A 25,419-nucleotide genomic window follows, 5' to 3' on the forward strand; every position below is an offset into this window, starting at 1 on the left:
ACACAACAGCATCTGAGTTAAATTAGTGGGTGGAGGTGGGCCCATGTGTGTACTGCAGCAGTGTGTTTGTCAACTCGCTGTCAAAGGGAAGAGAGAGCATGAAATCGCAGCTGACTTACTTGTTGCTAGTAAACGCTAACTGTAACTTGCTGCCATTAGCCAGTTAGCTAAGTTAGCCGTGCAGTTAGTAGTCCTTCGAGCTGCCTCTCCCCGCTGGATCTGCTCGACCCAAGTAAATCTTTCTTCACGCCTGGAAACTTCTTAAATTACAACTTATTTTCTCACCTCACCAGTCCTGCATGCTAGCAAGCTTGCGTAACCAACTAACTCTACTTTCGCATAACTGCAGCTGTCATCATTTCCAGACTTTAAGTGATTTTCACCTCTTTTAATACTTTTACTGTGCCAGCATGCGTTGTTGGTGTTGGTGAAGTATATGTAGTTCACTGAGCAATTTAATACAAAACTGAGTGGAACATAACTATTCTTTACTGGAATTCATGGCACAATTCACACGGGATCAAAAGATTATTAGCATGCAAATCTTGACAGGCTTCTGGAAGTTTGTTCAATCACGCGAAAGTGGGCTTTTAGGGAGGGGGCTTAAAGCTCCTGCTGATAAGATAGTAATACTGACGCTCTGGGATTGTAGATCGAGTCGGCAGTCATCAGAAAGTGTCGGTATTTGACGAGTTAGGAATGAGACTCAAAAATCAACTATCTTACCAATACCAAACACACACACGCACACACACACACACGCACCCACACTAACACTTGGTTAGATCATTGTATTGCATGTGTGTCCTTCAGATGCTTCCTTAAGTGTGATGTTAACATCTTTTAGAGTGAGCAACGATGCATTCTAGCAAATAATAATCTTGCCACTAGCCACTCCATTTAAACACACACACACACACACACACACACACACACACACACACACACACACACACACACACACACACACACACACACACACACACACACACACACAGAGAGAACAGCACACACTATAACTTAGCTCGGAGAACCACATAAAATTACACACTACACCAGTGACTTATTAATCGATACTTCACATCCCATTGCACTCCTATTTCACGTAGAGAAGGAGCTTCTGATTAGACAGGCTGATAGTGACCGCCACACACAAATTAGCACACTAAGATTCTCTCCTTATTAGTGATTGCATTTGCAATGCGTGGATCAGGTCCAAGGTGTTACATCATGTCTCACTCCTCATTCCTCTCTCAGGGAGGAGCCAACATGTCATCGGCATGTGGTGTGCAAATGATGAATGTGGCAACATAATAGATACTGTAAATCATCAATGTGAATTGAATTGCTGCTGTGCATTTAGAATGTGTGAAAAGAGAAAGAGATAGAAAGAGAGAGAGGAGGGTTAGGCTTCAAGATTGCAACATCGCCCAAGGGAAAGCAGCAGCAGCAACAGCGGCAGCAGAGCCCACAGATTCCAGGAGCTCCATGAAATGAAGCCATTTAGAGGGGGAGATGGGAAGGGAGATGGGCTGCAGGGAGAAGAGGGTGGTGGGAGGAGATGAATGGGTGGATGGAAGGATTAGAGGAATAGCTCGTCAGGCATTCTGAACACGCATTCTCTCGTACACGGCTCCCACAAGGTGCCCTTCACACATGCACACATACGTGCATGTCTGCCCACACACATGTTAGTATCAGTATGTGTACATGCGCTTGCTATATTTGACCAAAGAAAAAAAAAACATTCCACAAAAGCTGCCCCACTTCTCTGATTTCCCTCTCAGCGGACTTTGGCTTTCATCCATCGCACCATTAGTTCATCTCACTCGGGGCTCTAAAAAATGCAGCTTAAAGACACATCAGACTACACAGGAGAAGACCTAAACTGAGAGTGAAATATTTTTCATAAATCCTAATCCAAAAAAATGTTCAAAAAAAGAACAAAATATCACTTGTTAATGGAGAGCACCATTAATTATACTAAGTTGATCCCTGTCTATGTCATGTTTTACTACCTCAGTTGTCTTCTCAGCGAATCCCTTCATTCCCACCTCACAGTGAACATGCTGTTTGAGAGAGTTTTCTGGTTTTCTCTGCACAAGACACAAGAGGAAACAGCAGAGAGTCTGGAGAGGAGATACAGCACATTACATCAGAGCAGTACCTCTCCTCTGCTCTCCTCTCCTCGCCTCACCTCGCCTCGCCTCTATCCTGCAAATGAGAACACTTTTACTCAGGATGTGAATTTTATAGTATTAGCCTTGACATCAATCAATCAAACAACACTATAAGTAATAGAGTAAAGTCACTTTCAAACACTTTGGCTTGAATAGAATTAATTCACCTGTCTGTCACTCTTTCTTTCTTGCTCTCTGTCTCTCTCCTTGTCTCTCAGATAACAGTTTTCCGGATGGGCTCGGAGGGTCATCAGGATATTGACCTTGCCATCCTCACTGCATTACTCAAAGGTGGGTGTATGCACTTGTGTGTGCGTGTGTGTGTGTGCGCGCGCGTGCGCACGTTCGTGTGTGTGCCTGTGTGTGTGTGTGTTGGAGCATGGATGTACAGTAAAATGCTTCCATTTCACTGTCTCCCTCCAGGGATGTTGTCATTCTGAAGTTTCTGTACATAAAAGGAAGATGATATCGTTTCAGAAAGCTTTCCTCTCACTGTCCCAGTTTAGGTGTATATGTTACGTCTGTTCGTGTTTTTTTGGAGTAGCTCAAGAATAAATCAGACATCTATGCTTTTTTTTTTTCTATCTTAAAGCTCCATTAAGCGATTTTTGATCTCTGCAGGGCAGGAAGATTCCAAAGCAAACTTGCAGCATTAAATCTTGGTATTATATTAGCTTATCAAACAATTGCTTTCTTACAGTTTAAGCAGAAACAGCACCATGAGCATATAATATTCCTCTTATCACTGCCTGTCCTATAAAGTCAACTATCCACTGCCAAAAAAATATCTTTCTCTTTGAGGCTAACTATTTTAACCACCCTTAAAAACTACAACATGCTGTTATTCCAATTGAGTTTATGAATTGATTAAAGGGGAATTTTTTAAGATATGGCCAGAATTTTAGCTTAAAACATTCAGAAAAAGGAACTAACATTATCAACAGAATATGAAGAATAACAGCGTTGATGTTATTATGTCAAAGACATCTGTGTATTGCTACTTATACCACTTTTCCACCAAAATTAGCGTGTTTACACAGGCTTTATCAACACGGGTCAACCTGCTAAAAATCACCTATTGACCCCATTCCCACTTCCTACAGGCAAGGCAGCCCGTCTGTAATTTTTATCTGAAGCGTCACATTGTACATCAGTGACGTCATGTTTCATGTCACAAATGCACCGGAAAGAAAGAAGAGAAAACAACAACAGACTCATTGTGAAAGAAGTGTCTGTAAAACAGTGGATAAATTCTGTTAAGTGTCACAACCCCTACGAAATGACTCGTTTCACTGTCATAATTTGAGCCATTCAGTCCAATAACATTTTGAAAGTCTAGAAGAGCTGCACAGTTAAATTATTTTAACCTCATTCAAGTAAGCCGGGCACTAAACCTGAAGTTATCCGGCTCGGTCGGCGATCCAGGTATTTTCATAGCTGGGAAGTCGAGCTTTTTTGGCTTCAAAACATCACTGGGCAGCTTTCATAGGAATGAACGGGGCACCGCCTCCAACACTGTGTCTAGTAATAAAACGTCTTTGGATAGATGCATCCCAAATTCCTTCTTTATTTACGTGTCACCACTGGATGTTGATAACGCATCATCACTTTGCGCGGCGGAATTTAGCGTGTTCACCCGGGTCTTACATTTGGATCAAAGCAGAGCCGAGGTGATAAAAACCTGTGTCTACTGTAGAGTCAATTGACCTGGGTGTAAATGCAGAATTTACACATTCCCATTTCACACAAAAGGCAGATCTTAGTGGGTTTAAGTGGGATTTTTGACCAGTGGAAAAGGGGCAGTAGTCTAATAAGTGAAATGAATTAACTCACAAAATGTCTTCTGATTTCAAGTCTCTCTCTTTTACCGAACTGAGATGAGCTTAACTGCAATGAGACAGTCCTGGTTCGTCTTCCCACATACACCTCTGGTTTAGTCAAAAAAAAAAAAAAAAAAAACCCTTAATTCATCGACTAAGTGAATTTTCCAACTTTACACGCTGTTTCCACTCATTGCTGATGTATGACTCTTTCTCCTTCCTCTGCTGCTTCATGCCTCTCCTGTCCCCACCTGCCATGTCTGCTTGGGCACAGAGTTGTAGTCCTGGTCAGAGCTGCTGTAAATCATCTCAATACTGTATCCCCTGTCCTCAAACTGGCATCTGTTGGTCCCAATCTAGTGTCCAGCTGTGTTCATTGGGAGACGGCAGAGCCCAGTTGCCTGCGGTGATTCCACGCTCTAAGCAGACACCTGCGACCTGGCTTCATGGCTAACTGAACTGCTTGCTAATGGCAGCTAGTCACTACAGCCAAAGATAGCTACAGCAAAGAGTATCGTGAGCAGCAGTTAGTGGTTATGCTGCCACTTGTGGTTTTGGGGGTACCTTTGAATTCTGGCCATTTCTTACAAATTGCGGCAAGATATAATGTTTTAACTAGTGATCTTTAGAAGTGATGGCAAGTTTTGTTAGCTTTGGACAGAGTCAGGACAGTCATAGCAATTTTCCTCTGTTTACAGTTTTTGTGCTAAGCTAACCAGCTGCTAGCTTTAGCTACATATTTATTATACATCCATCTTCTGTGTCTCACAAATGATTGAACTCTGCCCTCAAATGTGAGGAGGACATGGCCCTTGTGCCCTTTCAGCTATTAAAGCCATTTCAGACTAGCTTGCAGTGAGTTCCCACTTCTTATTTTATATGTTAATAAAATCCTGATATCGTAACAACAGCTGCAGAATAACTAATTAGCTGGATCGCAGCTGCTCATTAATGTGTGGCCAGAGACAAATAATTACTGGACCACTCTTGCAGTCACCCACGAATTATGATGTATTGTTAATATCTCTTTTGAAGTATGTAATTCAATTTAATTTGCATTTATGAAATTAATTCCCTTCGAGATCAATAATCACTCGAAAACAAACACATGGCCTAATGATATGCTATTATGCAACATTTGCTTCTCATTTCTCAGAACTACATTAATCCTTACAGTGTGACCAGCATCTATACAGGTATTGTTACACAACCATCATTATAATAATAATAATAATAATAATAATAATAATAACTTTATTTATATAGCACTTTTCAAAAACAAGTTACGAAGTGTTTCACGAAGACATAAAAACAGGAAAATTTACAGATAAATGATAAACAACAGTACAATTCATACAGTTATACAATAATAAAACAAGCGAAGCAAAGCAATAACAAAGGAAGAGTGAGCAATTCAGGAGAAAGTCTCCTGAAAAAACATGTTTTTAAGATAGATTTTAAAAGAAGAAACAGAGCTGGCCTGCCTGATCTCCTCTGGCAGCTTGTTCCAAAGTCGTTGGACTATAACTCCAAAGGCTCGGTCACACCTGGTTTTCAGCCTTGACCTAGGAATCAACAGTCCTCTGCCATAAGATCTCAGTCTGCGTTCAGGCTCGTCAGGGGTTAGTTAGTCCATGATTAAAATAAATTCTAGACAACATACAGGTAGCCCATGTAGAGATGCTAAAACAGCAGTATTTTGAACTGGTTGAAGTTGGGAAACATTGTCTTGCATGAGACAGGAATATAGCAAATTGTAGTAATCTAAACTAATGAAGGTGTGCATGACAGTGGATAAAAAATATCTTTTTTTGAGTTATTACATGGTTGAAGAAAGCGCAATTGAACATGTGATTTCACATGTCGATCAAAATTACGTTTATTGTCAAAGATAACACGGAGATTTCTATACTGGGATTTGATGCAACAGGACAGAAAAGTTTTTTACATCTGTAAGACAGGGTTGTACTTTTACCAATTGTGTTGTGCTGATTCAAATAAGAAATAAATCTGGGAGTCATCTGCATAAAAATGCAAACTAATGTTGTCCCTGTAAAAGAGTTGACCTAGCGTTAGTATATAAATAAAGATTAATAGTTGCAGGCATGGAAGTAATTAAAGATTGAAAGGCTGATATCTTGGTTTATCCCTCTACATTCAAGATTCAATAGATTTATTTGTCACATGTATGTATGTGTGTATAACTGTACATATACAATGACAGTGAAATGGGATTGCAGCAAGTCCGTCAACTGTGCAAATGTCAAAGAAAAGACATATATACAGTATAAAGCTATACACAGAGAAAAGTAACAGAATATCCACATGATAAAATAACATTAAGCTACATACGGGGAAATGACACAATATAACGGCTTATAACTGTTTGTATATAATACATTTGAGGTAGACAAAATACAATAATTAACAGTCAAGTTAAAATAATTATTGTGTGAGCAATTTCAGTGTGCAGCCATGCAGCCACAAATCACATTGTAAACATACAGGATAATCAGTGACCTAAGATATAAAACAGTAAGATATACAGTCAGCAGACTGTACTGTACTCTTTACATTGTAACAAATTGCCAATGAATTGGACCAAACTGGATTACAAAATTGAAAATGTGTCAAGTGCAGAAACAGCAATTAAACTCAACCACCATTCTTCCCCTTCCTCTACCGCTTTTACACTTTTCTACACAATGTTCTACACACACACACACACACACACACACACACACAGGAGATCCATACCTTTGATTGGTTGTTCAGTAGCCCATATTGATCAGGATTGCTCTTGCCCCTTCAAGGACTCTAATGCTAACCAGGCCCAGCGGAGTTTGCATGCGTGTTCTCTCAAATACACACCTACACATGTGAACACCGAAGGTACACACTCATGCACGCGTACTAAAAGGAAATGAGTCTTGAGGGACTGCTTAGCAATTCATTGCATATGCTTGACTATCTCAGGAATTGTTCCTCAGAGAAACATTTCATTCCACAGAGAAAAAGAGACTCAACTAGTGAGTTTGGAGAGGGAATGAGTGAAAGAGAAATGTGTTCTACATAATTTATGTTAAGCAGTCAAGCCGCATGATTTCTTTGGCCCATGCATCACTCACTGATCTTTGTCTTCATGTCAGACTCTCGCTCTCGTGCCCTATTACTCTAACCATGTACATGTCTCACTCGTGTATTCTGTCAACTCCATCTGTTTCCTTTGTTTTCGCCCTTTTCTAGTCATTTCATTTCACACTGTGGTAGGAGAGGGATGTAGATGAATGAGTGAAGAGAGGTATTGAAACCAAAGAAAAAGAAGAGAAAATAGGAAAAAGATAAATAAAAAGGAATGAATCCAAGAAGTGAAAGGATGAGAGGAGAACATTAAGAAAAGGAGCAAAAAAGTGCTTTATGGTAAACAGCATGAGGGTCATTTCAGATGCAAGTTTCATTCTGCGAATGAGTGAATGAGACGCATTAAGACATTTAGTGTAAAATGAAATCAGTCACATCCTGCCTCAGAGCTTTTTAAAACACTGGATTAGACTCCTTCACTGAAGAACTAAGCTACTGCCTGAAGCTCAACAAGGCACAGCACAGTCAGGAATACAAGTTGCGGTGAGAACAGCACAAGAGCAAGGAAAAAAAAAATAAAGGATAGACTGTGTTAGAGAAATTTAGAGAAGAGACAGAGAACAGATAGAGCAGGAAGGAAACTGCAGCTAAAGACACATGGGGTAACCAAGGGGAGTTTGGAGTAATTGATGATCTGCTGTCTGAGGTAGTCAATATCCTGAAGATTGGGTCCATAAAGTCAGTTGGCTGCAGTTCAACCACCCTGCAGGCAGACAGAGTGAAACCGCAGGCCTTTAATGAAGCAAGGCCACTCTGCCTTTTTAATATACACATATCTCCACTAAAGCTCTTATTAGTAGGCTCTGCATCTCATTAGCTGGGATCTGACTGAACATTAAGCTCCAGTAATGCTGCACAGGCCCTTAAGACGGAGAGGGCGCTGTGTAAATTGATGATACTGGTGTGCTTATTAAAAATTACACAGTCTTGTCTACACACAAGGGATTATTATTATACTTTTTGTATAACATCGGATTTCTCTAAAGACTGAGATGATTGTTGCTTTATCTTCCTCATTTTGGGTAATTCCCCCCCGTGCACAGGTGAATTGTTTATGTGAACAGCAGACTGAGGTTTTTGTGGTAGATCTCACTGGTCTAAAGTGTTTCACTACAACAGTGAATCACTACAAATGCCTTTTTTGCAGCACATTTAATAGCATTTTTACAGTGACGTGTTTTACATTTGATTATATAGTCTTGAACAGGGAGGTTTGATTTTATATTTATAGTGGTCTGTCCCTGTTTCATTTTTGTGTTTAAAGCTGGAGTTTGTAGAATATGTGAAAAACGCATGAGACTGGGATGGAAACAACTGCGCTCCCCCCTCCCCTGCCTGTTTTGACTCTGTAGCTCCACACTTTCACTTTCCACTCTCGTGGACACGTGCGACTGTAGCGCTTGGAATATTCACGTCGGAACTTTTCTGTCACATAGCTGCCAACTTTTACGCTTTCACGTCCTCTGTATGTCGTGTATATACAACGGTATTGACAATACATTTGACATTGACTTTGGCTCTGACTTGCTTGTTGTCGTGAGCCTTTGGCTACGGTTAGCATAAAGCTAATCAACTCACAACATTACTCGTCAATTGTGACCACAAACCGCCTGCTTAATTAGATTCACGGTCATTTCAACAACACAGCCAATTACTACCACACCTTTAGATTATCAGCTACGTAAAACTTGCATTGGAGGCTCACCTGTCCAGGAGAAGAACAGCAAGCTCAGAATCCAGCTTCAGCCCGATGCTATCGCTAAGCTCTCTCCACCTCGGATATGCTTGTCCAATGTTTACATACGATTTATCCTGTCTATTGTCACTCTCCCTCTTAGACTCTCGTTTCTCTACATCGGTCATCCTTTTTTTGGCTTGCTTAGCCGTGTACGCTTTTGTTGGTAATGCCGGGATAGCGGCTTTACCTGCCGGGACGTCCGCCGTTGCACCTTCACGGAACGTGAATGCGCATCGACTTTGGTCAAGCAACCAATAGGAACGACCAAAACAGCTTGCTCTGTAAAATGAACTGTGATTGGCTGAACACTGCCGTCACGGCACTGATTTTTTAAAGCCTGAATACAGAGCCAAGAGGAGACACAGAAGTCCAGTGTTCTGTCATAACACTATGAATTACAATATGCTGAAAGGTTATTATTGATTTTTGACCAAATGATGCCAGAAATAACTTACACACTCCAGCTTTAAGACATATTCTCTCATCTCCAACATCCAAACATCTCTGACTGTTATCTATAGTACGCTGCTATAAAAAATACCTACAGTAGGAGGTATTACTGTGCATACTTGGGCCCTATTCCTAGTCTTTGGGGCTTATATGATCCTAAAACCCATCATAATCATCTCCTTGCATTTCAAGGTGTTTCTTTGAATCAAGTAAATCCACAGTATGTAATTTCTGTCACTAGGACATAGTTTGATGACAACTTGAAGTAGTGTGGAATCATGGGAGTTGTTGCCTTCATTGTTAAACAACCAATGTGGCCAATGAAAATTTATCTGATGTGACTCAAGCAGAAATGTAATTTATTTAAGTTTTATTCACATTATGTTTCGTAACATTCACCAACATCCTTCTTCACGAGTCATCCAATGTTTTCCCAGAAGTTATTGCCACAGGCGACCAGATGAAATGCACCGAACATTTCCTTTTGCTGCAGCTTTACATTAAAAAGCATTTAACGGGTGAAACGCGAGATTACTTTTCTTTTGAAGTCAAGTAGTCAAAGGAAATGCAATGTGTAGAGTGAGTTTAGCACCACTGTTGTTCAACTTTTCAGTGAGGTAACATAAGACAACTCCTTTTCCTTTAACGTTATCAGGTTCCCTGTTAGCACTGGGTTTAAATCTGAAATATTGCCAAATTGTGCTTTTCCTTTGACTACAAATCCTCCACCATCATCTTGTCCGTTAACTGTCCTTACTTTTGTCACATTGCAAGTGAAATGTGACATTACTGTAATTGTAGCTTCTGTCGTCCAGCTAAGTATTGATTTTTTAAAAAGCATAACAACGGTGGGCAAGTACTGTGTTGGGTCTATGCCCGACCACTGTGTAACACCAGGAACATACTGTAAAGCCTACCGTTGGATTTCTCTGGTTTTGAAAATTTTTGAAACATTCTGGATAATATAAGTACCCAACTCAACAAAATATATTCCAAAGTATGTCAAGTATATTTTTAAACCAAAGATGAGTGCAAAAATAATCACAGGGTCAACCTGTAAAGTTGAAAAGTTACACCAAACAAACTAACCAGCCATGCATTGTGAATATGTCACAGATTTACATCAGCCAGTTTGTCCTTCACCACACAGCAATGACACACATCAAAGCTCATCAGTGCCATATAATACATTATTTTATCCTTTTTGTCAGTGTGTCCTTGAATCTCATAAGCAAGATGTTTTTTTTCTTTCCTTTACATCACTCAGTATTATATTAAACAAATCAGATCTGTCCAGAATGCCGCTTTTTTATCTTTCCTTTCATTTTCACATTTTTTTTCGTCTTGTGGGCGTACGTACTGTACTTCTTTTTCTTCTTCTACTGAGTACATTACATTCATGTTGATTTTACAGCAGGACCAGAGCACGGACACAGCAAATCAAAAGAACGCAGTTGTATTCCACATTTTATGCAGGGATGAGGTGAAGCGTTAAATTGAGTGATACATCAAAGACCAAGCTGTCATTCTTTAATGGGAAGACATCTTTTCTCTGCAGACACATAGAGTAAGACGGAAAAGGAACAGACACATTACAAATTAAAGCAAAGCTCCACAAAGCCTGAAGTTAGATGAAGCTCCTGCAGTTCACAAAGAAAGCCCTCAACCTTCAACAAAGGAAGCTAGTTGGTTTATGTCCTGGAGGACCTTTGCTGAAAAATCTACACAATCAGATTACAGAAAAAGGGACTCACTCACTCACTCACTCACTCACTCACTCACTCACTCACTCACTCACTCACTCACTCACTCACTCACTCACTCACTCACTCACTCACTCACTCACTCACTCACTCACTCACTCACTCACCATCTTTTTCTCTTCCGTCCATAGGATGATGTGTATAACATAGAACAATAAATCTTTTCTCTTCTCTTCTTCTCTGACTTTCAAATAAACTTCATTAAGCAGTAAAGACATCACTATAACAGCAAATTAGATCTAATAACTCACCAACTACAAAATACCAGTGTATTATGTGGATCAGTGGTAAAGGAACCTTGTTTTCCTGCAATATGACATTTTCTCCCAACTCACTTGTATCCTCTCTCAGGTGCCAACGCTTCAGCTCCTGACCAGCTGAGTTTGGCTCTGGCATGGAACAGAGTGGACATCGCCCGCAGTCAGATCTTCATCTACGGACAGCAGTGGCCTGTAAGAACCAAAAACAGCATAAACAAGAATTCTGCAGCAGAAATATTGATTGTATTCTCAAGGCTTGTGTGTTCTTTGTGGATTCTCTCTGATTTTTGAAATACCATGCCTGAAGTTTGTTTACAGTTCTCATCAGATGGTATTATTAATAATAAATGGTATTGTAGACAAGAAATGCAGCTAAAAGGCTACATTAATATCATGCTTTTATCCAAAGTGCTTTACAAGGTTTTTGCCGAGTTTGCTGAGTTACCACCATCAGGAGCAATTTGGGGTTCAGTATATAGCCAAAGGACACACTGACATGTGGGCAGGAGGAGGTGGGGATCCAACCACCAACCCTGTGATTTGTGGATGACCCACTCCACCCACCCACCTCCAGAGCCGCAGTTCAAAGAGCTTCACATCAAGACAGATTGACTGTCTCTAAAGTAGTCGGAGAGAGAGAAATGATAACTTAAACAGCAGATTAAAGGATACTTTCAGTTTTAAAAGGCAGTTTAGATGCAGAAAGCAGCTCAGGATCAGTCATGGGTGAAAGGTTCAGCAACCAGCTAATTGGCTGGTTAATAAGCAATCATGATTATCAATCATTATCAGCATTCTTTGCAGTCTTCAAACTGTATAATTTGAAGCTGTCTCAATAAGAATTTTATTTCAACTCTTTATTTTGGATGTGAAAGTTATTACGGATAGAACATGAGAAGACACAAATATGAGTATTCAAATAGATATTTTTGAATTCCATTCATAAGTTGTGTGAAATACCATCATAATAATGCTGTTGTAGTGAGGTGTGAATGATCTTTAATTATTTCCCTGTTGTATAGTTTATCATATGAGGTGTATGTGTGCTCTGTATAGTATTGTCAGTATCAACATTGTTACTCTGAACTCAATTTGGCAGCTTAGTCAGTGCCTTGAAGCTTCAAACTATGACGCTCTACCTACCCCTCTAGCGCCAGTTTTGGATGGGAAGGACTCCGCAGTCAAGTTAGCAACAAAAAGTTATATACAACGTCTGGTTAGACTTTGAAAATAAAGTGTGCTGACAATCCGTTTGCATTGTATAACAAATTCTGACTTTTGGAATGTTATCAACATTGTCAAACGGTCTCGGTTTTCTTAGGTTTAGGCAAAAAGCTACTTGATTGGGATTAGGCAACATAGACTACTTGGTTAGGATTATGCAACATAAAATACTTGGTTAGGATTAGGCAACATAAACTACTTGGTTAGGAGTTGGCAAAAACAAATAAACTACTTGGTTACAGTTATGAAAAGATCATACTTTGGGTTAATATAACTAACATAACTTACGTAAGTGAAGTAACTCACATCACATAACTCATGTGACATCAATTATGCAATTTACGTACGTTCACTTACTTGGGTCAGTTAAAAACAAACTACTCCTCACTCTTGTGTCCTATGAATAACTTTGAAGCGTAGAGCTACTGACCAGGCTGCTGGATTTGATACGTTGGGAGTGAGAACCGGCTGTGAGCACATATACTCTCCATCCCATCTGTCTTAGGTCGGATCCCTGGAGCAGGCGATGCTTGATGCCTTAGTTCTGGACAGAGTGGACTTTGTCAAGCTGCTGATTGAAAATGGAGTCAGCATGCACCGTTTCCTCACGCTTTCCAGACTGGAGGAGCTCTACAACACGGTAATAACAAATGCGCAGAAGGTTATATTAGCAACAAACCAATAGTTGCCATAGTGAGTTTCAAAGTAAAATGTTGATTGAAAGGTTATTTTCCCAGAAAAACATGGTGCTGATAATGAACAGTGTAGCAGGTAGGTTCAGTTTTGTCCCTAGATGCTGTCAGTGATGGTAATAATATCTTTATGTGTTTGTTTGCTTTGTCAACAGAGACATGGACCGTCCAACACGCTGTACCACCTTGTCAGAGATGTCAAAAAGGTAAGGGCATCACTGCTGTCCTTTAAGCTCTATGGCTGTTCGGGCACACTGTATGGGAATGTTGGCTTGAATGTGTATATTAAAGATGGTTGACTACATAGAGTTTCAGTTGCTTTTTTTTGCAGTTTGAGTTGTGACTCTGTTTGCATCAGTCTGTGTGTGTAAAGTTTGGTAGCCCTAGTTGCTGTTAACTGCAAATAGAGGCCGGCTTTTCTCTTTCAGCTGGAGTTGCGGGCTGCAGTGGCTGTGTAGAGCTGTGCACGACTCACATCCTTCTCATGACTTTTCAGCAATTTACTCTGTTCTTTCTCTCAGGCACACACTAAATGTATTAAACGTTGCTTTATCCACAGTGCTTGAGTTTTAGCAAACTGGAGCGCAGTGGAGCGCTGTGAGGCTGAGAAGGAAGAACTCAGTAGATGCCTTCACTTGATTCATTTCTTTTTTTTATTTGTATTATTAACAACACTAATCAGTGTGTTGCTTTTGATATGGAGTATCATGTGGTTCTTTGAATAGTAAAACTGTATTTTCCCAGCATTGTGTTATTTTCATGTGTCTGACGCTGAAATGGTGGAAGCGTCTCTCTCAGTAGGTTGTGGCTGCACTTAAAGCCAAAACATATCAACCCTATGTGGTGTATGCTGCGATAAAAGAAACAACATAAAATTTTACAGTCAGTACATGTCTGCCCGCCAATTAGGGGTGATCCTACTGCTGAGAGATGATGGAGAGGTCAGCAGCACCACCATTAGCATGTAGAGGTGTTCATTAATTAAAGTGTTACTGATTACAGTAACGCTGCCTGCTCCTCTGGGAATCACTGAGGAGGCTCAATATTGTAAGCTCTTCTCTTTTATCTCCTCTCTGTCTTTAAAAACAACTGATCAGAAGTTGGTGCAGAGAGAATATGCAGTTTATACTCACAACACCTCATACACATGCAAAACACACACTAATCTGCATGGCATTACATCCTCATCGTCTTTTTGCAGAGCTGTGCGTGATTGCCATAGTGTAGCTAAGTGTTTGTGTGTGATTGTTGTTTCATAGTACGATGCTAATTAGTTGTAACTGCTATCCCTCAGGTAGAGTCACCATGTCATTGCTGTGCTCTTCCTTTGTCATTCTTCTCTGTAGATTGTTGGGTCATGGTGTTGATTATTGGCAGGTCATACTTTGATTCAGGTGTCGTGCAGGTGTCGTGTTAACAGCTGTAGGTGAGGGCTGCTCTCAGGTTCAAGCTGTTCCATTCATTAGATTGTGTGAAAACTGAGTCATAAAACAGAGAATTACAGAGATCGGCCTGTGGGCTACAGCTGCCAAAGCAGAAATTGTTTTTCCTACAGAGTAAATGAACGATGCAGTTTTGTTGAAGCTTGTAGCAATACACCTTGTGTCTGAGTCTCAGACTGGTTAGGAGAAAATCCAAATGTAATCGAGTGGTTTTTATATTTAAGTTTTCATTGCTAGTTGATAGCAGGAATGGGCCAGAGTTATTGTTGATTTGTATTGTTGGTCATCAGTTTATTATTTGAATTTTATGACATGAGAATTAGATAAAAAAAACACTATACTGCCTTATACATTTTAGTATTGTATTGTTGTGATAATTTGGTGAGCCTCTGTAAGTTTGGCAAAAAATAACACCTTGACAAAAGCAACTGTTAAAGTAATTGCGGTTAACACTGGCCTATTATGTACGAAAATTTTATTTAATTTATGCATTTATTAATTTTTACTACAGACATACAGAAATGAAAGAAAGACAGGGAAAAAAGGGTGTGAGTGGGTCTATTTACTCTTTCTTTTAAATTCCCTTTTCTCTGTTTCTCAACTAATGACTGATTCTTGCCCTTTCTTTGATCTCTTTGACTTTGTTGTAAGTTTCCAATGGTCAGAAGTTGGTTTGAATTGATTAGAGGTCCGGCCAGTTCTGTGTGATTGGTTTCAGTCCAGCTACGCATATTATTGTATACAGATATTTATCTCCTTCCAGTTGAAAAATGTCTGGGGCTTCCTCCTAAACTATCCCCCAAAACATTATCAACACAAAAAACAACAAAAAAAGCCTCATGTCTTCACAATACTTCTTCCCAATCTTCTTCCAAAATTGTTACTGTCCATTCTGTTTCCCATTTCTCTTTTGTGTCATCCACACCATTGTTTCCTGTTAGATTTTATACAGTTTTGCAACTATTTTACTGTTTTTGCGTTTACATTTTAGTGACAAATGCATAGCTGACTCCTTATTTATCATATTTAAAGAAATTATTGTAACCTACAGTATTTACATTTTAGTTGCTAGTGTTTCAGATGAGTCTATCAGACACTCTGGATCTCTTTCTTGGCCATTTTTCGAGTAATTTATCCATTTTTTAGGCAGAAAATATGCATCACTCACTATGTCTTTGAAATAGGCAGTCATTGTCGAAATTGCTTATTTTATAAATATATGAATGTATTTTCTACACATCTATTATTTTTTAAGTAGTATAGTATTGTAATTGATTTTCAGTGTGGATTGTTGTCGAGTTGGTTTCTATTCAGTTTTTACTCCATTATTCATCGATTTCATTATTACATCTACCTGAGGTGTTAGTAAAGTTTGAAATAAGAACAAGAACTGTGGAAGAGTCAACTTTTTCATGATTTATACTTAGTATTTATTCTGGTTTCCCATCTGTTGAAGTTTTATCTCAACTTGTAGTAATGTGTAATAGATTTGTGAGTCCGTCCCAACAGCCATATATCAGGCACAGTGTCCTTTAATTTATTAACTGTCAGTGTAACTGTAATCGAAGTCATGATTGTGTTGTCCAGCGGTGATATTTGCCTGTATGAGGAGCATCCTGTAGCATCTTTACCTTCCTAACGAATCACTTTTTATTATCATAGATTATTTCCAAGTAGTTACACGTTCCAGTTTGTAATGCAAAGTTTTGGACCTGTAGAATAGCTGTCAACTGTGTTAAATGTTTGGTCTAGTTTCGATTTGATGTCAACTCTGCTGTACTTCCGTTAATTAACCCATCATTTTTCCCTTCGGATGCCAGTCAAGATTAAGAAACAGTTATTACCTTGAGCGTCAACCCCACAGAGAATTAAAAGTGGGCTCGGCTGACCGCTGACTGGTGCATTTTTATATAAGTAGCAGGAAGTGAAGCTTTGTGTATTCACTTTAAACTGTGGATGTATGAAAACAAGCAGTAGCTGTGGCTCTCTCTACTTCAAAGCACATTAGTTGGCCTACAGGGATTTGCCAGGCTTTACCGCCAATGAAATTGAATCGTAGGATATGAAGACAGGCTGGGCATGAGCAGGTCAGAGAGGATTTCTAGGATCTCGCATCTGAGGCAGAGGAGTGGAGATGGTATCAAGGAAGATGTAAAGATATGTAAGGTAATTGTGTGTAGCTCGAAGACACAGCGGGGGTCAGGATAATGACTGCAGGATCCAGGGTTGACATTGAGGGCACGATGAGGAGCAGTGAGTGTTGATATGGTTATAGTCCTCACGTGAAAGGACTTCTTTTTCAATAGCGATTCTCCCCTCCCACCTGTCTGTTCTCCATGCTATTAGCCCTCTCTTCCAGGCTAATGAGATATTACCACTCTCTCTTTCTTTTCCTTTCTTCAAGACTACATTAAACTCTACTGAGAAGATCTCATTAATTCCCTAAATGCAAATTATGATAAATCATTCAATTTTTTACATCCTTAGTAATTGTCCTCAGTCAGAATATTCTCTCTGCGATTCATACTGCACCTGAGTTTTCATTCTCTCCTCATTTTCTGCTCCTCAATAAGAGAACAATTTACATCCGGGGCTCGGGATTAATGTCTTAACCTGAAGCTGCGACCAGCTCTTGGTTCAAACAATTAAGAGGTCAGATGAATAGCTCAAGAATTCTAGATTCACATAGTTTTTAAGACTTTTAAACACAATACAAAAACATAAACTGAACCACAGTCTGGCCGAGATAACCATTTATTAAAGAGGCTGGAAGAGAGATGGTGCCTGAGAGTTTCTGTGTATCTCATTTCCCCTGCTCTTGCTTATCGTGCCGTTTACTCACTGACATTGTGTGTTCTTTCCAAGCGAGAATATCCAGGGTTCAGTTGGATCTACTTCAAGGTGAATCCGATAATCACGTTTTCTTTGATAGCCAAAAAATGTTTGATATAGATTTTGTAAAGTGTGCGAAAGACTGTGTGGTTCGTTTTGTACTCGTTTTGTTTAACCTCCATTATTAATCAGTTGCCTTGGGTTGTTGCCTGTTAACACTTTCTGATTTTCTAGGGAAACTTGCCCCCGGACTACCGCATCAGCCTCATCGACATTGGACTGGTCATTGAATACCTCATGGGCGGGGCGTATCGCTGTAACTACACCAGGAAGAGATTCAGAACACTTTACCACAACCTCTTTGGACCCAAGAGGGTGAGTGAAAGATTTTCAACTGAATTAATACCCCTCCATTTAATACACTAATGTCTAGGATTATTAATGCCATTAATCAAAAGACCAATATCAGTGAAATGAACCTCATTATCAAATTATCCCTGATAAGGGAAAGATGAATAATATGGGCAAATTATGTGTTATAATAAAATGTTAATTAGGCATTGTGCACTCAAGGGCAAACTTCACCTGCTGATGCAAGTAGTGAATTAGCATGAACATTTAGATGTTATTAGTTGTGACATGACTGAATGAGCAGGAAATACAGCAAGGTTGACAGAAGTGAGTTAACCACATCCTGTTTGTATGTTGTTATGCCTCCGCGCTGGCGATAGCCGGGGCCAGAGGCATTATGTTTTCGCCTGACCATCTGTCCCATTCTTGTGAATGCTATACCTCAGAAACACAATGAGGGTACATCTTCTAATTTGGCACAAATGTCCACTATGGCTTAAAGCTGCTGTAAGTGATATTTTATTGTTAAAATAAGTGTTAATTAGCAGCACATTAGCAGGAGAGCAGGATCCTCCTTGTTTGCTGCTATATCTGGCGATGACCACTCCCTGTTCATGTGGTGATGTAGAGAGGATGGAGGGGATTGCTAAACTGCAAAACGGACAGAAAGTTAGCTAAAACGATGACATACAGCAGCTTTAAGGATGAACTGATTTGATTTTGGTGGTCAAAGGTAAATGTTCAGGGTCACTTTGACCTCATGGAGTCCCATTCTTGTGAACACGATTGAGAGAATTGCTTCAAATTTGGCACAAACATCCACAATAGCCCATGAACCAGCAACTTGACTGGTATGCGGAGGCATACAACCGTGAGACAATCATTATAGTTTTATACTGCCAGTGGATTTTGATCTTTCCGTTGCGTAGGAAATAAAGTTTTATAAATGTCATAAATGTTTGACTGAAATTGCAGGGAGGAACAATTCTCCTGGAATAGATGGAAAACAAATGACTTCTATTATGTCAGTCTTATGTATGAGCCCAAACACGCAGGTTTGACATGTTTGTTTTGGGGGTGCAACTGCTAGCTAATGTCGCACAAGGATGAAAATGTAAATCTGCATACATATGTCAGCCTGACAAAACATGAACAAACATATTTTCATTAGTTATTGTATTGTTTCAATTGGGAAGATGTCACCAAATCCACCGAAATCACGTTCTCCTATGCTCAACCACAGAGGTCAAACATAATAGTTCATTTCCACATCAAGTAGAGAGCAACAGATCATCCATCTATAGCAGCGGCTCTTCATCATGTGCCATCATAACGTAACCCGAATGATACACACACTTCATTCCAACCACTACAGAAACTCATATCACTGATTAGCACACCTTCAATCAAAGTGGAGGAACTGATCATTGAAATCATGAGCTATAGTGTTTGGTGCTTGTGTGTTTCACTCCACACATTCTGCACATTATCTGGTTTATGTTCATATTCTGATGTTCTAATTCTCTCATTCTGCCTCAATACTTCACGCACCGTCACAGGTGTGATGAAAATAGAAGAACACACAGCTGTATCAGTAACACCATACCTCTGCTTGATTGTGCACCTTTGTGTTTGTATGTTTGAATGTGTGTATGTGAGTCTTCATGTGCTTGTTTATCTCAGTGTATGTGTGCCATGGGAGAAACAAAGCAGCTGGAAAGACGCAGATAAAGCAAAAAGCAGAGCAAAGAGGCAAAATGAGAGAGAGAGAAAGAGTGTTTGTCAATCAGTTCCAATTTAACTGTGATTTTCGTGATGAAATAAACCTGGGATCACATTTTCACGTGCACACACACACACACACACAAGAAAAAACAAAGCCTCGAAATAGATGCAGATAACAAAATCCCCACAGGAGACCTGGGCTATTTTTACCAACTCAGATGATGGCTCATGAATACATAATTCATACATGCCCTGCTTTAATACAGATACACAGTACTGTACCAAATGCACAAATACATTCTCCTATAATACATGCAAGCACGCAACCACAAGAGATTGTTTCTGTATGTATCGTATACTGTCAATCACACCAGCACAAATTACTATCCCTGATTGATGTTGCCATTTTAAAGAAAAGCATTAAACTGAAAGTGAGTGACTTACCATATCAAAGAATGTTTCTGGTTTCATGTGAGTGAGTTTGTCTCTCTGTCAGTCTGTGCTGTGTTGTACTTATAGAGTACATTACTCTATAAAAACACATCCGACAAGGTCTTGTTCTGTTTCTTTATGTTTTTTGTTGCTTTTCTAGCCCAAAGCCCTGAAACTGCTGGGGATGGAGGTGAGTGTTGATCTCATCAAGGTTGTCGTTCAGTCATTCCTTTACTGTTCCTCTCTCTCTCGTCTTCTCCCTCATAACATGTTCAGTGTATAGTCAGTCTACAGAATCTTTTCAGCAAAATAATCATTGTGTGTGTGCCTCTCAGTCTTTGAAAGGAAGATCTTGAGCCATATTGAATTAATTCTGCTGGAAATTGCATACATTTTTGAGCCAGTTGAAGGATCTGTGTCAGATAAAATTATTAATACATTTTACACTACCTTTTTCAAAGATCATTTACAATTTAGAGATTTATAAGATGAAAAAATATGTCCACATTACTGTTTAATGGACCGTAACTATTATGATACATGTCAGAGCAGCCCAGTCACATTTTCACAGAATAGGTTATGACAGACCTGACAGGATTACATAATATGTGGTTTGTGGACTCACATGTATCCATGGTGTACACACCATGAAGTAACCACATCATAAAGCTTTTATCACAGCATGTGTCTACAGTTTTCTCAGAGGTATTTATATCTAACGTGCATGGCTGTCCATTCCTTTGTACGTCTGCCTGTTTGAAATCCGTCTCCCTGTCAGTGTGTGTTTATGTGTGTCTGTTCAAGTCTTTACCTTAATGTCTTTCTCTCTTTTTGTAATTCAATTTATAATTTAATCAGTGTAATTTCCTGCTGTTAACTTCGACACTTGTGATTGTTGAAGATATAAATATATGGTGCTGTAATCTTTCCAAAATATCCATAAAAAATCACAAACGTACCCTTTTGTAAATGGATTGTCACCAACTGAATGATTTAATGCCATATTTTTTAATGCCATAATCTGTCTCAAAGCAAGCAGCAGTTCTACAACAGCTGAAAGCCAATTCTCAGATCTCTGTCATTGATCAACCATCAGTAGTCCTCAATTATTAAAATATGAAATTATTGGAGATCAATGCCATCCAGCTGATGTGGCATTTTAACATTAACTGGCAGTGTCAATCCCTCTAGAGACAATCTGCATCGAGGAGCTATTTCCGTTCTCAAAATTAATGGAAAAGTATAAAAAGAGAGACCAAAGTAAAATCCTCTGAGAAGATTTCATTGAAAAGTGTATGAGATCAAGCCTGTGATGCGTATTTTGTGTGTTGCTCTTTGTCCTTCCACCCATGTCCTTCAAAGTCTGATTTTGCCTCATGACTAACTCTCATCATGTGGAGGGTGAGCAAATTTAGAAAATACATTTTGAAAATCTTCCTTGAGTGCTACGACCCCTCTAGACTTGTGTGCAATGTGGCCAGACACAGGGCCAGTCCTTCAGAGACAGAGTTACGGGTACAATCCAGAACCCAAGCTCTGACTGTATACATCCAAAAGTAGTACAGCATCAACCTAAAACACTCTGCAGTTGTACTCTACCTATGGAAATAATTATAATCTGTAACAACTCACCCCAAAATATGTCTATCTACATAGCTGTCTCTTTCTTTCCACCCTACTCACTTACTATGGGTCCCAACCAGGATGACATGCCCATCCGGAGAGGTCGCCAGAAGACGACACGTAAACGAGAGGAGGAAGTGGACATCGATTTAGACGACCCTGAAATCAACCACTTTCCTTTCCCCTTCCATGAGCTCATGGTGTGGGCCGTGCTCATGAAACGTCAGAAGATGGCGCTGTTCTTCTGGCAGCATGGCGAAGAGGCCATGGCCAAGGCCTTGGTGGCATGTAAGCTTTGTAAGGCTATGGCACACGAAGCTTCCGAGAACGACATGGTGGACGACATCTCTCAGGAACTAAACCACAACTCCAGGTGGGTGACATGAATTACAACCCAGATTACAAAAAAGTTGGGGCGCTGTGTTAAGCCCAGTACAGACCAAAGATCTGTGACGAGACGAGTGTCAGTCTGCAACGTTCTGCAAACCTGCCAGTTCACACCAATGCGACTAGATGAGGCGGTCTATCATCTCATTTACAATGCTCTGTACTTCTGTGGTAACTGCCAGCTTGTCAGGCTTTTTTATAGCTGGATATATTTGTAACACCTTTTAAATATGAATGTGCACAGAGATCCTTGCTATAGTTGCATTTGTAGTAATGATGGAATGGCAGAAAAACAAAAACAGCCACGACTTGGCAAGCTGGATCGCAGGCAACATTATCAGCCAGCCTCGTCGAGCTGCAATGGGTCAGTTCACACTGCTGCATCTTTCCCCTTCAACTTTCGTGTCGCAAATCTTTGGTCTGAACTGGGCTTTAAATGGAAATAAAACAGAATGCAATGATTTCCAAACAAACTCAGCCCATGTAATAATGTTCTTTATACAATCGTGTTTCACAAAGTGGTGAACCTCACCCAGTCCTTAAAAGGATGCCCCTTTCATGCCCAATCATGATACAGTCATCTTGTTTACCTGTGAAATGTTCCAAACAGGTGTTTATGGAGCATTCCACAACTTTTTACAGTCTTTTGTTGCATCTGTCCCAACTTGTTTGAAAAAGTGTTGCTGGTATCAAATTCAGGATAAGTATATTTATATGGCACAAGTACATATATATATGTGTGTGTGTGTATATATATATATATATATATATATATACATATATATATATATATATATATATACATATGGCATCAAATTCAGGATAAGTAATAGATTTACAAAAATCAATGGAGGACACAGCAGTATGCTTATTTTCAGGTTCATAATTTTATTTTGAGTTACTACTCGAGTAGGTTTACAACCTTTAATGCTCAAAAAAAAAAAATTATTCTGATTCTGTCCAGTGCTGCAGCACTGTACTCCCTCTCTCTCTGACACTCTGTTTTAGCTACTGTCTTTTTAAGGCCCGCCCTTCTTCGTTCTTTTACATGCACAAGGACCTATATAACACACTGAAGGAACACAGTGTCCCAACTTTTCCCAACTACTCACACTTGCAGCCATATGTGTTCTTAAACGGGGTATTTCAATATGTTGAGATTCTGTAGTCCTTCTCTGTTAGTTCAGACCTCTCTCATGCACATTTTTCTGCTCTAAATTATTTATGTAAAGATGAGTGGCGAGTCTAGACGGGACATTTGCCTCCACACTCCATTACATGTGGGCACATAGACACACACTAACATACCTTCTTCGCTGCAAACTGACCCGTTTCGGACTACTCCAGGCTCCCATGGGACGTCAGTGACATAGATACAGAAATCTAATAACATGCATCATCGTTAGTTAAGGATATGCATTTGAGATGAAGGTAATCACCTAGAGATGAAAATGCTGGCTATGGAAATTACTGTTAATTGGGGGGGAAGTTTTCAGTTACTACAGATGAAGCAAAAACACGCCAACCTCGATTTCCCACACACACTTACACACAGTTTCAAAGGACAGCCTTACAGCTGGCATATTTTAAGTGTACTTTCCACAGAGAATTTGCTTGGCTTCCTTCGAGGAGCTCATTTAACTTCATGCATTTTTATATCTACATGTAAACCTTTGTTATTTGTGATTGCAGTGTTTGAGAATGACTGTATGTGTGTAGATATGGATAAACTCGAGGGATGTTTATGTGAACTTGTTATTTTGTGTGAAAGTACATACAGTAATGCATACATTCTGTAGGGACCTTTTCTTACTTTCCAAGACATTTGCAAACAAGCTGTGTTACTGTAGAATATTCACCTTTTATTTTCATGATATACAAGTCATTAGGAAAGCCCCTCATATAAACAGAAACTGCTGAACTGGGTTATGTGCTGTCATCTGTGCCATTTTGAGCCCTTGTTTTATAAATCCTCCCAACCCCAGTGGTGTTGGTGCCTTGTTATACACATTAAACTGTACAGAACAGATTGCTTTCTAGTGTAGTGTGCAATATTGTGCTGTAATGCGTGTGAGTGTGTGTGTGTGTGTGTGTGTGTGTGTGTGTGTGTGTGTGTGTGTGTGTGTGTGTGTGTGTGTGTGTGTGTGTGTGTGTGTGTGTGTGTGTGTGTGTGTGTGTGTAGAAGAAAGTCCTCTCAAAGGCTAAAATTAGGATGAAACTTGATCTCGGAGTATTGATTTATGTGTGTATTGTCCAAAGGGGACGTATTAAAGTGTTGGTGCGAGAGGTTTATGCTACTTTGCAATTTTTTATATTTGATAAATTGTGTTGTCTGTGTGCTGTGTGTTGGTCATAGTACATCCAAACATTTAGACTTTTAGATATTGTTTTCATATTTCTGCCTAATTTCTCGAAGAAATATTTCATATTAGCACTGTCGTTGTGTAATAACTGCTGCACACAGCATTTCTTGTTCAGCATGCAGTATACATACATTATAATTTAAATAACAAGTGTTTCAAACCCTGTCACCCTGGAAAAGATACAGACATAGTTACCAGTGAGAATTTGGGTACTTTGCTGTATGCGAGTGTGCATCCACCAGGGAAATTAGATACGCTTTTCTTGTAAGTCCTTGACCTTCCCTGTGTGCCGTGATTTACCAAATGTTGTATCGCTATTTGTGTGCAAGTGTTTGTATGCAAATTTAATCTCTTACAGAATCTGACCAGATGGTCAGTGATTCCTCGACTAGTTTAATTACATTTTCACATTTTTGAGCACAGTGTATCACTGTTCTTGTCTCTGTGTGCCTGTATATGTCCTGTATATAATTTCCCAGAGAGTTTGGCCAGCTGGCAGTGGAACTCCTCGACCAGTCCTATAAACAGGACGAGCAGATGGCCATGAAGCTGCTGACGTATGAGCTGAAGAACTGGAGCAACGCCACCTGCCTGCAGCTGGCGGTAGCAGCCAAGCACAGAGATTTCATCGCTCACACCTGCAGTCAGATGCTGCTGACCGACATGTGGATGGGACGCCTGCGGATGCGCAAGAACTCAGGCCTGAAGGTAAAAGAAGTTGGACAGATGTTTGGGATAACCTGTGGGTAAAGGAAAGTGTGCTCACATTAAGTAGCATCTCTGTGCACTTCACAGTTACTTCAGGCTTCAGGCTAGAAAGGCAGGGTTGCACTGGAACGATTGAATCCCCTCAGACTTATTTGAGAAAAGTTATGGCACAGAAAGTAATGAGAAAGGCTCTCAGCTCTCTGAGAAACTTCTGCAGAGGTGGCCCAAATCACTCCTGTGGATCTGCTGAGTGGTGCTGCTAAGTGGAGAGTTGTTACATGTGACAGC

General features: G+C 39.8%; 1 protein-coding gene across 2 annotated transcripts in view; it reads left to right on the forward strand.

Annotated features, from left to right (window-relative positions):
* trpm3 (transient receptor potential cation channel, subfamily M, member 3) overlaps positions 1–25,419 on the forward strand; it is a 167,095-nt gene that overhangs the window by 119,043 nt on the left and 22,633 nt on the right. For both annotated transcript variants that reach the window (XM_073466053.1, XM_073466054.1), the window contains exons 9-17: positions 2,399–2,471; positions 11,444–11,544; positions 13,082–13,216; positions 13,424–13,474; positions 17,576–17,611; positions 17,777–17,917; positions 20,211–20,240; positions 21,754–22,046; positions 24,903–25,131. In XM_073466053.1, coding sequence (XP_073322154.1) covers positions 2,399–2,471; positions 11,444–11,544; positions 13,082–13,216; positions 13,424–13,474; positions 17,576–17,611; positions 17,777–17,917; positions 20,211–20,240; positions 21,754–22,046; positions 24,903–25,131 — 1,089 coding nt within the window. The remainder of the gene's footprint in view (positions 1–2,398; positions 2,472–11,443; positions 11,545–13,081; positions 13,217–13,423; positions 13,475–17,575; positions 17,612–17,776; positions 17,918–20,210; positions 20,241–21,753; positions 22,047–24,902; positions 25,132–25,419) is intronic.

This window comes from Pagrus major, chromosome 5, assembly GCF_040436345.1.
Source record: "Pagrus major chromosome 5, Pma_NU_1.0".
NCBI classification, from domain to species: Eukaryota; Metazoa; Chordata; class Actinopteri; order Spariformes; family Sparidae; genus Pagrus; species Pagrus major.